Here is a 13,587-nt window from a genome sequence, read left to right as displayed (position 1 = left end):
GAGCAAAAACAACATTTGCGTGTATTTTGTTGTTGCTTCTGGTATCGAAAGTGTCAAATACTGTTCTGAATTTTTTCTTCTAAATCAAAGCGTGCCATGTGAAATACAAAAAATTATAAAAAATAAAAAATTGAAATTGGAAAAAATAAAAATTGATGCAACTTTCCTAGTAAATTTGTTTGCTTCTCGAAGCATTGATCCATCCTTTGCAAGGCCCAGTAATCAGCGGTCGTGCTATTCAATCGCTTGTTTTGTATGGAAAAAGGTTTCATATGCAAATGGATTTTAACAATTCAGAATTTTTGTGAGAAAAAATTAAAAATATTTGACATTTTCGAGACCAAATAATTTGAAAATAAATCTAATCAGCTGCTCTACTGATACTACCTGTTCAATGTACCTTGACTCTTATATACGAGAAGACTCGTATATGGTTGCCACCTATTCGAAATAAGTTACAAATTAATTAAAACATCATAATATGGGTATCAAATGGAAGGTATTTTAAAGATCTCTAATTCAAAAATATTTTTAATAAGGTTGCCACCTATTTTGAATCGTATATTTATTTAATTTTTTATTTAGAGAAAAAGGTAAAATATTACTATTCATGAGTATCAAGAGAAGGTTCTTAAACAACGATTTCCCTATATACAAAATGTTATCCCTTAGGATAATAGGGTAAGGTTGCCACTTATTTTCGATTCTACGCAATTTATCTAAAACATCCCAATATAGGTATCAAATGAAAGGCATTGTTGAGAACTTTTGTCAAAAAATATTTTCCACCAGTGTTGCTGCTCTTCTATGTAATTCAATTTTATACGAGTCTTCTCGGAAATAGCCTTAAAATCCAAAACATTATCTGTGTATAAATTTTCAGCAAAATCGTTAGAGCCGTTCCGGCGAACCCTTTGGATATATGCAAGAATTGCTCGTTTTAAGTAATACGACTATACCGTCTTTATAAGGACTTCAGAATATTCACATTTAATGCGTTGCTATTCTTTCGATACGAGTTTTGAATTCTCTTTGGCATCAGGCGAAAAAATACTAATACAAAATTATATTTTTGAGCCTACTTTGAATTATTTCCTCGTTCGTTTTCTGCTACCAAAGGCACACCCATAGAATGATGGTTTTCATTTCACTTGCCGTTGACCGATTATTTGCATGCTCCTGCATAAGAATTTGTCACAATTTCCTATCCACTTTCCACACAGATGCACACATTATAAATAAGTAGTAACAGGTAATCAATAGAAACAACTTGGAAGCCATAAGAATTACGCGTGTGCGCGTGAAAGTGACCCAAAAAAAAAGGTACGAGGTTCAGTTCAATTTCCCTTAACAGAAAAATGTATTGAAATTGCAGATTCAGTTGGCGACAACTAAGCGGCGTAGTTGGAGTCTTTTCGCGACAATTAGTGGCCTGTCCAGGCTGCGAGTTTGTTGTGCGAAAACGGAATTATATAACGTTCAATAATCGGCGAAAAAGTGCTGGTAGAATTACCGAGCCCACAAAATGAAGCCTAAGAAAGGCGCATTTGCCAACTCGTCGTCGGGTTATGGCAAATCGCGGAATAGCTATCGCAATAATGCGGCTAAGCAGGAGGAGCCCGATGCCAAGCAAGAGGAGAAGTTGAAGGCAGAGAAGGCAAAGGAGCTGCACTCGGAGAAGGATTTGAATTCCGGTTTTGGTGATTATATGCGCTCGCCGGAAGGTACTAGTAATATTCTGCTCTTGACACAAATACTTTTTACGAAATAAAGCGAAAGTAAAGAAGAGAAGAAGAAGAAAGTTTAAAAAATATATAAAATATTTGTCGAAAAATTAAAACTAACAAAAAAAAAACATACTTACTTATATTTAAAAGGCAAGTATTTTGTTACAAAGTGCAACTACAATAATACATACAGATGTTGAAGTAATTTTCATAATTAGTGTTTTATAAAATTAGTAGATTGAAGTAAAACAAAAGTAATTAAATTGAGTGTGTGACGAAATTGAATAAAAAAAAAATTGCATAATGGGTCAATTTGCATGTGCGATTTTTACGACTATGCGCGTACAGCAGAGAAGGATTCTACGTAAACAATTCAAGCAAATTTGCGGAAGAAACTATGGGTCTAAAATCAATTTGGAGTTTTCCAAATTGCGAAAATGGGTTTCTTAGCATTTTGTAAAAAAATATGCTATGCGGAGTTTTTTGGCATGAGGAATCTATTTCTGCACTTACCTTTTTCTTAAAACTTCCACCAGCGGGCGCAACATTGAAAATTTTCACATTTTCTTTTAAACCTATTTTTGCAATTTGACGAACTCCAAGTTGATTTTAGACCCATAGTTTCTTCGGCCAATTGGCTTAGAATTACACGTAGAATACTCCAATCATCCATTGGAGTCCAATGCTATACGCGCATAGTAAAAAAAATTGACCCGCCCTAACATACAATATATGTACATATGTAAATGTACGTATGTACATTAGACCATACCAGAAAAAAACATTCGCCGGCACCCCTGGATCTAAAGTATGTTTGTAGGGCAATTCCGAAAACTTTTGTTTTCTGACCGAATCTAGAGGTCGCTTTTTTAAATTTTTGTCATATCTTCGGCATTTACAGTCTGATCTTAAAGTTTGATACATGTATTAATCTCAAGTACCCGGCTCTAGTACTTACCCATCAAATCTCAGTTCCTACCACACTAAAGTTCGACCCTAATTTCAGTAAATTAAAGTTCACCAAAACTCACTTTTGCTAAAGAAATATTTCGATTTGACGGCAATCTCGATTTTTTTGCCGAACGTAGGGTGGCCTTTTTATATTTTTCGTCATATCATAACTTCGGTATATACAGTCCGATCTTAAAGCATGATATATATCGATCAAGTAACTCATTTTAGTGATTACCCACCAGAGCTCAATTTTTATCATCCTAACCTACCACCGTAATGTCAGAAGTAAAGCTCGCCCAAAACTATAAAGCTTTAGCTATGAAGTACTTTGATTATGTCAGCAGAAAAAATATAATCCCCGAATATACGTAGGTGTCACCAAGCCATGTAAAATGGCGACCCCTGGGTTGGGGAAAAAATTGAAATTGCCTTTAGACTCAGGGCAATACCTTGCCAGCAACTTACACTTTACCCGGCGGTCCTTACGACTTGACTGACGAATCTCCCAGGTGTTCATTTTGCGCTTTACTAGTAGATGACGTTGGCCATGATGACAATTTTGGTACTAAAAACCGAAAGAAAACATGGCTCACCTCGTAAGGTGCTTACCTATTTTCCCAGTGGGGTCTTTTGATTTACCTTATATGCCGTAAAAAAGTGACCTCAAAGGATTATATGTATTCACATTAGGATGGTAAAGAAATAGTAAAGTCGGAATTTTAATGCTCTCACCTCTTAGGATTGTCCAATACCAAAAAAAAATATACCCCATATCAAATACATGGAACACTCTGAGCGCCTTAAGCGACCCTTAAATACTTTTGGATTTCAAAAAAAAAAGCAAGTAAAGAAGTATTAATTCGGGGCGAAACCGAATTTTTTATAACCGGCGCAGTTATCAAATATAGTCGTTTCAACTTTCTCTAAATTACCATTCTGGTCTTAATATCAAGTATCAAGTTTGCACCGAGTTTGGTAGAAATTGATAAACCGGTTACCGGGATACATTAATGTAGGTGTAAGTGGGCGGTGCCACGCCCATTTTCCAAAAATTTCTCTAAGTATCATTTTCTACTAAGAGGACATTGCATATGTCGATTTTGAGAGAATTGACTTAAATAGTTACTTATTTTTTGCGCAATTTTCGTATATTTGTAAATTGCCGTTATATGGGAGATGGGCGTGGTTCTTGTCTGATTTCAAAAATTTTCAACGGGTTTCTTAGTGAGGCTCTAAGCAATATTCGCACCGAGTTTGGAGGTGATTTGCGAAGGGCCGTGCTACGCCATTTTCAAAAAATTGCATAACTGTCTTATTTTATGCCAAAATTCTACTTCGCATACCAAACTTTCACCAATTTGGATACAGTATTTGTGGAAATATGGTACTTTTTGCATATTTCTAAAATACCGATTTTGCCCATTTTCAATAAAAACCGACCTTTGATAAAGGGCAACCTACTTACCAAATTTCGTTGACATATGTATCTTAATATTTTCTCGAGTTATCGTGTACACGGACGGACGGACTAACAGACATGGCTTAATCGATTTATCTTTTCATTCCGACCATTTATGTACACATTTGTCTATATCTATCTCGATCCGTTTTGGCTGTTACAAACTACCGTTATGCGAACAAAATTACAATATCCCTGTGCACAATTGTACCCGGGTATAAAAAAACGGGTATATTTTTTTTCGGTAAAGAACAATCCTAGGAGGTGGGAGCATTAAAATTCCGACTTTACCTTTTTTTGCCACCCTAATGTACATATGTCCATAAGCTAAGAAATGTCGTCTCATTTTCCAGCATCTCCAACACAACCAAACAACAGAGCATCCTCGATTTGTTAGGTAAATTTTTTTGCTTTTTTCAATAAAAACTATTTTCCTCCATTTGAGGTGGTCTCCCTGTACATGCTAGTATTAGTTTTAGATTACGATTACATTTTAAATTATATACGATTACGATTACGTTAATTGTAATCATAAATGTAACCATTATTATTATAATAACTGTAATCTTAAAAATTCAAGGACTAAGATTACTGTAATTGTAATCATGAAATACATGATTACGAACACCGTAATTGTAATCCTAAAAATTTAACGATTACGACTACTGTAATCTTATTCTAATTTTCATGATTATAATTATGGTAATTGTAATCATAACATTTTTAGGATTACCATTACTAGGTTCAATCGTAATCATAAAAAGTACGATTGCGTTTACAGTAGTCGTAATCGTTAAATTTTATGGATAACAATTAAAGTATTCGCAATCAAGCATGCTATAATTACAATTACGGTAATAGTAATGCTGAAAATTTTGAGATTACAATTACAGTAATCGTAATCTTTAGTAATCAAAATGTAATCGTAATCATTAAGTGCATATTAATAAGCTTAAATTTTTTTGAGGAAATCGGATTTGTGTGAATTATTTTTACTGTTTTCTCTCTTTCTAGCTTTGGAGATAATGAAGTTGTTTGTATTCGCCAATACCATCATGCTGATTGTCACCATGGCTTGGCCGAATTTCAAAGAGCAGTACTACATGTTGAGAGAATGGTTTGAGTCATTTCAACTAGCGCAATAAATTTTTTGTGCGTTCAACTAAAAAATTATTTGAAACAGAATATTTAAAGTAATCTTGCAAAGATTTATTAACACATATATATATAATCAAAAAATTAATATATACTATACACATATATACATATATAACCACTACATACATATATACAAGCTAACAGCAAGCGTAAAGCAAATATATATACATATATAAAAATATCAAGTATTTATCCATAGTTATTAAGTGACAAAAAAAAAGAGACCAAAAAATGGTTGGACCCTTTATGCAAGGCGTACTATTGATGGGCATCATCTATTGGTACTCCAAGGGTATGCTCTCTTTAATCAACGACTATTATCGCAGCGAAATCCAGCGTAAAATCCTAACTGGCGAACCATTAAATGAATCGAGCGATTTCATTCATGTCGATCAAATAGTCGAACATCGTTTGGGCAAGATCAAAGCGATGGAGGAGGAGCAGCAACAGCAAAGACTCGACAAAGCAAAGCCACCAATGATAGATCGAAGAGTTTCTGGCATGGAAGGAAGCCAAACGAAAAGGCAACGAAATACCAATAAGGACGAATTGAATTTATTTATTTGTAGAGGCGAAAAGCGCCTGCTGCAATTCTACCGACTAGTAGTGGAACAAACATTAAATATTTGTTTGTTAAATGAGCGAATGAGCTAACTGCGGCAAAATATGAGGTTACCACGGTATTAGAGAATATATCAAAAAGAATTTACATTCATATACATAAATACAACATTCCCCAAATGACATGTGGCTATTGAAATACAAACGCAAGTACATATATAAATCATACATTCAATGAACAATAATCAATATAAAAATGAATATAACCCACTATAATGAATATCCAAATTATCTATCTATGTATGTATCCATATATATATAATCACAAATAATCGTATGCGCTGAATATACATATATCTACTTACTCAACTATATACTATACTCTCAAATATTTAATCAAACTATTAAACGCATTCACATACATTTATGTTGAAATGTTGCAAAGGTATACTATGTACTTAAATAGATACATATATAAAAACAAAAGTTCAGTTATATGCTTATGCTTCTTATCTAATACACATATATATATTATCTATGCCGAGTGAAACTAACGAAAAAAAAGAAAACTCCTGCTGAGAAAAACATGTTTTAAACGGACATTGTACAACTAAAAGTTATCATAAAGGGCAGAAATTCAATGAAAGGTATTTGACAACAAATCACCAAATTATCTATATGAAAACTATATATACTTATATAACCAATAAATAATGGAATAAATAAAGTTAATAAATTAATCAAATATGTATACGTAGTTTAAGTCTGTCAGCTTGGTATGAGTATCAACTAAAATTTGAAAAAGCAGCTTGAATAAAAATTCATATACTTATCCTGTGTATCGATCTACGGAAAAAAATTATCCGTTATATTAATTTATTATAGAGTGTACCATATTTCTAACTATTACGTACTTAGTACGGGGGCAGTTTAATAAGTGAGTGACTTTTTGAATTTTCAGTAAAGTAATTTTAAATGCAATACTGCTGCTGTCAACTATCAGCTGTTGAGAGGCTACTGTCAACGTTTTTAGCAAGCTACATATAATGATTTAGTTTGTGCTTGATAGCCATAGACAAACGCGTGAATTTCGACTTCGTTCGTAAAAAATCAAGAATTTTCGGATTGTAGAGAAAAAAGTACCAGTTTTTTTTTGCCGTTTTTCTAGATCAAGTCATGTATGGTTTCTATGGGAAAAAGGGTCCTTAACAACCCCTATGCCATATCGGTCAATAAAATATTGTCTTGTGATTTTTAAAATTTTTTTTAAATCTCGTATTCAAGGGATTTTGAAGGTGCTGATTATGAGTGAAATCAGTTTTCAAAAGTTCAAACTGGCGAACCCAATAAGGCGGTTGGATTTTTCAATAATTGTCAGATTTTTATTAAATTTGATATCAAAAAGTTCTTTGAGTCCCTGATTACAAAACAGAACTCAGTTTTTAAAAATTCAAAATGGCGATACAATATGACAGATGGATTTGAAAGAAATTTTCTGATTTTTATGAAATTTGATATCAAAACAAAACTGAAATCAGTTTTTGAAAATTCAAGATGGCGTATTCAATATGGCAGAAGCAGTGGAGGATAATTACAAAACTAAAAGCAAAGTTGAAAAATTCAAAATATGTGATTAGTTTTTCGTTTAAGTTTATATATAATCTGCGACTACTCCTATACGACGATCTTAAAAAATTAAGCATTTGTGCAATACTTTTGACATAATTTCGAGAGCCAATTCGTAATAAGCGACCCCAAAAACACAGTAAAACAAATTTTGAAGTAAAATTTTTTATAAATATACTAAATTGCTCTCACCCGCTTCGTTGAGCGTACATATGTATGAAATTTCTGCGTGCAAAATTAGGTGTAATTTATTTCAATATAATTCAACATACTTAACATCGGCAAAAAAAAATCAAATTATTTTTCACCCCCTTTAAAATACTGTGTATGTACATAAATACTTTCAAACTAAAAATTCCTTAAAAATATTTCTTTGTGACAAATTTTTACTTGACTTATTCTCAGAATTCCAGCCTGATTTGAGTTTTCAAACAGATTGCAACCCTCCTACATCTAGTTTAGAAATAAAGCCTTTTCAAAACCATTTCGATTGATACCGATATTGTAATAATTCCCTTAATTTAATAAACAATTTTATTTGAATTTAGTTTTAAAAGAGTTGGCAACCCTTTGGAAATTCTACAAGTTCAAACTAAAGATGTCTAAACACTCTGGCGTTTGCTACTTTTACTGGTGTATCATTTTAATAAATTCGACTTTTCAAACTGATGGCAACTCTCTTTAAATTATTTTTAAACTACATAAAACCTTATTAAACCTCTTTCGTCTTATACCCATTTTGTGATATATATTCCAATTACCTAATTCCGTGAATTCACGTAAAAAATTATTTTCAAATAGGTGGCAACCCTCCTACATGAGGTTTAGAAAAAAAGCCTCTCCAAACCCATTTATATTGATACTAGGAATGTTAGTCCCGGGATCTCGGGATCCGCGCACAATATCAGCCCTTAATGGGTTGTGCGTGGAGAAAGACCTAGCTGGTGCCGGGCTAGTCACGCTGTGATCAGTGATATCAGGGATGTAATTGAAACCTCCGAGAAAACTAGAGTGCTCAAACCCCGTGTCAGTCAGGCAACTAGTGCTTCTAAGACTGGCTGACGCTCTTGCTGCAGCTGCTTTAGCTGCGGTATCGTCAGGCGCTACGTTAAGCATGTCGTTAAGGGGCAGGGTGGGACTTGTCCTAAGTGCCCACTGATTCCAACGACGGCAGTTCGTTGCAGCTGCTTCAGCCCCTTGCCTAGCGCAGCCTTCTCCACTTCATTCCGCCAGACAGAAAGTCTGAAAAGCGCTAAATGCCCCAAAAGCTTGGAGCGGCGTTCTACTCTTACTACTAGTTACGAGAGATTTCAAGACCAGTGGTGAGATTTCTTAACCAGTTAGCAACAATCTTCGGATCGCCATCGCAATTTGCCAACGTGTGTTATGAATGTCGACAGGTTGCGATAGCGTTACGAATATTGTTGCAAATTGGTTACAGAATATCCCTACAGGGCGAGGACAACTATGAAGACGAGTGTGCACTGTACCTTTTTAGATTGTGGCACGACGACGACGGGGACTCTGTTGGAAGAAACTTCGGAGAAGTTCTAGATGCGATACAAATGTTTCCTTTTACACCGAAAAGCCTCAGAACATGGCTGGTTATAAAACAGTCTACACGGCAACATTGAAACTTCAGACTCACCTGGCGTTGCCCAATCACATCCACTCTTTGTCATGACAACAACAAATTGTTTGAAATTAATAAGCTAATTGAAGTAAGAAACTTCATTATTATTCAGCAACTCAAACTTCTTTAAACAAAAAATTAATTTTAACTTAACTTTATTAATAAAGGATTTTGGTTTAAATAAAGCAGAATTAAAATAGTTTGAACTCTTCAACCAATTAAATACATACAAACAATCGAAATGGCCAACATACCCGCATGGCAGTCTTGGTAATTTGAAATGCATTGGATTTTGCTGATTTTCTTGCAGATCGGCATGTCTGTTCTACTTATTTCCCTTCCGCTTTTTCCCCAGCTTGTGGGCCACTTATGCTCGTCCGAATACGCTGGTAAGCATTGGCATGGAAGCGTTGGCTTTGTTGCATGATCATACTATACATTTTACGGATTTGAAAACTCAACATAAACTTTATTACAACGTCGATAATCCGATTGTTGGATTGGGTGCACGAAATCTTGCCGGACACTTTTCGCTGCCAATGTTTGCCTACTCAGAGTCTGTTATACGGCCAAATATACACATCGTTCGCTATCCGGATATGCATAAGCTGTTTGTATTGCAGAGTAAGTATTGGAAAGTGTAGATACATAAAATAATGTAAAGATTTTCGATTTATAGCCTATTTCCACCAAAGGCTTAACTGCAGTTAAGAGCTTAGAAAAGTTCCAAAAATTTTAAAATGGGGTGATCGGCAATTTTTTTTCTTAAGTTTTGCTTTTTTTCTTTCTTTTTTTTCTAATTAATAGATGGAATTTCCCCCTTCGAGTTGTAATCTCCTTTTTCAATATGCATAAACTTTAGTTAAGATTTGGTGGAAATCAACTATTATTATGCATTAATGTAACAGACGGTGCCTCGAGTGAGTCGGTCTGACCGAGTGGTACAAGTACCACAAATAAATTAAAGTGTTTTGAGCTTTTGAAATAGACATTTCCAGGGCTGTGTTAGATGAAGGTACCTACGTTGCCTTAGATGAGTGGCTTCAGAAAGGCTGGCCCAGCGAAAAAGAAGTCTGGTCCTGACGAAAGTTTCGACGTGTTCTCTTTGATGGAGGGTTCAGTTTATAGATCATAATAATGATAACAAGGATAAGCTCGGTTAATCTTGGCTCACATGTGGTATTTAGTTGTCGATTTTCAATACAAAAATTTAAAGAAAACTGACTAGCTTCGAACTCGTTTTTTGAATTAAATCCGCCGCGTTCTAATGTCGTTTTCGTTTCTATCGAAATAGGTTTTCCTTCTCATTTATCTATTCTAATAAAAAGCAAATTTTTTTTCTAGAAATAAAACTCTTCTTCCTTTCCCATAAGTTAAGTTTCATTTTTCCTCCTGGCAGGTAATAATGTCGTCAGCTATGTGGACTTGCTATTCTCCAATCATGATTTACTCATCGCTCTAAGCGGTTTTCCTGATTACTCATTTCGCATATGGAATTGCCGTACAGGCAATCTCTTAGTTGAAGTACAAACAGGCATCAAATGCTCACCTTACTCCCTGCAATGCTCCAGCCGCACTTGGCCCATGATTATGCAATACTCAAAGTTTGTGAAAGAAATCGTCTTCTGGGAGATACATTACACTGCAGAGGCGACAAAATTGCATGAAATATCGCGCGTGCAATTACAAAAGGGCCACTCGCTGAGCACACAATTCTCCATGTGTTTTCTGGATGATGTAATGTATGTGGTGAACGATTACGGTGTGGTATTCAGTGTAAGTACTCGCGCTCTAGACAACCACCAATACCAGCGCGAAAGAAATCGAATGGAAATTATTATTATTATTTTTTTTATTCGTTCACCTGCAGGTAGAAGTTGCGCAATTCTACTTGCTACGCCAGTGGGGCACTTCTTTCACGCATGAAGGCCAACCGCAAGCGTACAACTTATATCCGCACAAGCATGGTCTCATGGTGGTCAATCGGGAATCCGTCACGTTCATAACACGCAAACGCAATCTGTGGACCGTTGAGTGGGTGATGCAGGAAATGAGTGTGTCCGTTAAGAAGATGGCGTCGAATTTCGCCGGAGAAGCCTTTGTCGCCAATGATGTAGGCACATTGTATCAATTGCAAGTTGATCAATATGTTGGCAAACTAAACGAATTCTCGGTATCGAATTATACCGTGGAAGAGTTTTCCTACTTGCAGGGTTTGAAGGAGGAGAATTTGCTTATACTGACACGTGACGGCATGGTGTTCGTCGTCGAGCCAGCACGCAACACTAAATACGCAGAGTTGCATGTACCGCAGGGCTGCTGTATTGGCGCGCACAACTCTATGCCGTATGCCGCTGTAGGCACCGCAGATGGCAAGTTGTACTTTCTATGTTTCGAGAAGATACGCGCGCCCACTATTATGCACATAATGGAGGTGGAGAAGCAGCGTATAACCGGCATAAGTTTGATGAATCAATCGGGGCTGATTAAGAATGCACATAACGCCTACAAGGAACTATTGGTGGATTTCAAGGGTGAACGTTTTGTAGTACTCACCCCGTTATTGAGTCGTCCAGATGTACAGTTGCTCGATTTCTATTTGATCGAAACTGATTTTGCCATATCGTTTTTAACTGACGAGGATGGCAACAAAGCTATTATTCCGTATGCGGATGAAATGTGGGTCTCTACGTGCAGTCAGGCTGAACGCCTTGTAATGCGTAAAATATTTAAGTTGCCGAAGAAATATCGCGCCATTACCCTAATGCAAGTTGCCAACAGAGACAATGTGGAATTTATTGGATTGCCAATGGATAGTTTAGATTTAGATTTATATGCTATAAAGAATGGCGAGCAAGTTTTCCTAATGCGCACTTTGCACACAATACATATGGACCATATTTCGGGTGTGACAGGTTCACGTAATGTCATTTCCTACGGCATCAGTACGCTGATGATACACTTTCGCTTGCATAAGCGTTCAGCGAAAACATTTACAGTATGCCGGAAATTGTATACGAGTTATGCGCAACGATTGATACGACATGTGCAGGAGATCTACAATAGCAAGTGAGTTAAGGTGTTGCAATTTGTATAACATTGTAAATTACACTGGTCTACAAATTTCAATTTTTTGTCTGCGAATAAGACGGGACCTGGTGTTTCTGAACGGATTTTTCGTGCTGAACACGAATGAGCCCTATGCCGAATTAATCGCATGCACCCTTAGATCAGGGGGTGTATTTGTGTTTAGGGGTGCAGGAAAAATTGATCACAGAAAGAATTTAATCTTAAACGATCATAGAAAATTAATAATGCCAAGGTTTTAACTATATTAAAAGTCGCTGATTACGAATCTGCAGTTAGATTTTAAAAATTTAAGAAATTTATATGGTCGTTTAAGATGAAATTCTTTCTGCGATCAATTTTCCCTGGACTCCTAGACACAAATACACCCCCTGATCTAAGGGTGCATGCGATTAATTCGGCATAGGGCTCATTCGAAAGGGCACGGTTTAGCCTTTAATTTCTGATATATGCTAAATTTGTACCACGTCAGGGTTCAGCTCTATAATTTTTCGAAAATGTCCAAAAACGCTGTTTTTAGGGGTTTCAACCCCTTTTTTCTCGAAAACGTGACGTGATGGGAAGTTTTGGACCCCAGATTCGTGTTCAGCACGAAAAATCCGTTCGGAAACACCAGGTCCCGTCTTATTCGCAAAACCCTTGTAGACCAGTGTTATTTATTCATAAAATTTTTTTATGTTCGGCCTCTGAAAAGGTGGCAACTTTTCTAAAAGATTGCTTAGCAAAGCTTTCTTAAACATTTTGCATTTGGTACCAATCTTGTAATATTTCATTTAATTTTAATATATTTAGCATTTCCTATTTTGATAGCTGTTAACTCAATTGAAAATATCTCCTTCTAATTAAAATATTTCTCAAATATCTCTTATGTGACACTCATATTGTTTCGTTTAATATATCTTGTCAATATAATTAAATAAAAATAAAAAATAGGTGGCAACTCTTTTTAAAAATATTTTCGACTCTGTACTCAATCTCTTTGGTTGAATACCCATATTGTAATATTTACTTTAGCTTATGCATTTGGTTAAACAATATTTTTCAAACAGGTGGCAACCCTCCTAAAAGATACTTTCGGTAGTAAGGACTCTTAAACCTATGTAGTTTGATACCCATATTGTAATATTTAATTTTCCTTATAAATTTCGTTATATAAATTTTTTTTAACAGGTGGCAACCCTCCTGGAAAACATTTCCGGCTGTATGCCTCTCTAGTTTGATGCCCATAACGCAAAATGTATTTAATTTATGTTATTAATTTAGGTAGGTATGTAGGTAGGTGTGGCTGTCACTGCTACGCTGGGACACACGTAGCCCACGAGTTAAGGCCCATTGTGATACCACAACTAAAAGTCTTCACTCCACCTTGCTGAACCATTTTG

General features: G+C 35.5%; 3 protein-coding genes across 3 annotated transcripts; all 3 read left to right on the top strand.

Annotated features, from left to right (window-relative positions):
* The first annotated feature begins 1,038 nt into the window (after nucleotides 1–1,038).
* Nucleotides 1,039–5,511, top strand: LOC118739557. The gene is made up of 2 exons (XM_036470949.1): nucleotides 1,039–1,724; nucleotides 5,155–5,511. Exons 1-2 carry the CDS (start codon nucleotides 1,526–1,528, stop codon nucleotides 5,283–5,285), a joined length of 330 nt encoding a protein of 109 aa, XP_036326842.1. The 5' UTR covers nucleotides 1,039–1,525; the 3' UTR covers nucleotides 5,286–5,511.
* On the top strand, nucleotides 5,455–6,718 carry LOC118739533. Its single transcript, XM_036470911.1, has one exon. The coding sequence runs from the start codon at nucleotides 5,530–5,532 to the stop codon at nucleotides 5,950–5,952; it is 423 nt and encodes a 140-aa protein (XP_036326804.1). The 5' UTR covers nucleotides 5,455–5,529; the 3' UTR covers nucleotides 5,953–6,718.
* Nucleotides 6,719–9,359: 2,641 nt separating this feature from the next.
* LOC118750694 lies at nucleotides 9,360–12,191 on the top strand. The gene is made up of 4 exons (XM_036485427.1): nucleotides 9,360–9,388; nucleotides 9,474–9,742; nucleotides 10,518–10,894; nucleotides 10,989–12,191. The coding sequence occupies exons 1-4, from the start codon at nucleotides 9,360–9,362 to the stop codon at nucleotides 12,189–12,191; spliced, it is 1,878 nt and encodes a 625-aa protein (XP_036341320.1).
* Nucleotides 12,192–13,587: the final 1,396 nt, after the last annotated feature.

Source organism: Rhagoletis pomonella, unplaced genomic scaffold (assembly GCF_013731165.1).
Source record: "Rhagoletis pomonella isolate Grant_MI unplaced genomic scaffold, Rhpom_1.0 Rhpom_scaffold_00001, whole genome shotgun sequence".
Classification (NCBI taxonomy): domain Eukaryota; kingdom Metazoa; phylum Arthropoda; class Insecta; order Diptera; family Tephritidae; genus Rhagoletis; species Rhagoletis pomonella.
The sequence above is the reverse complement of the archived record's forward strand: the minus strand, read 5'-3'. Positions and strand labels throughout refer to the sequence as shown.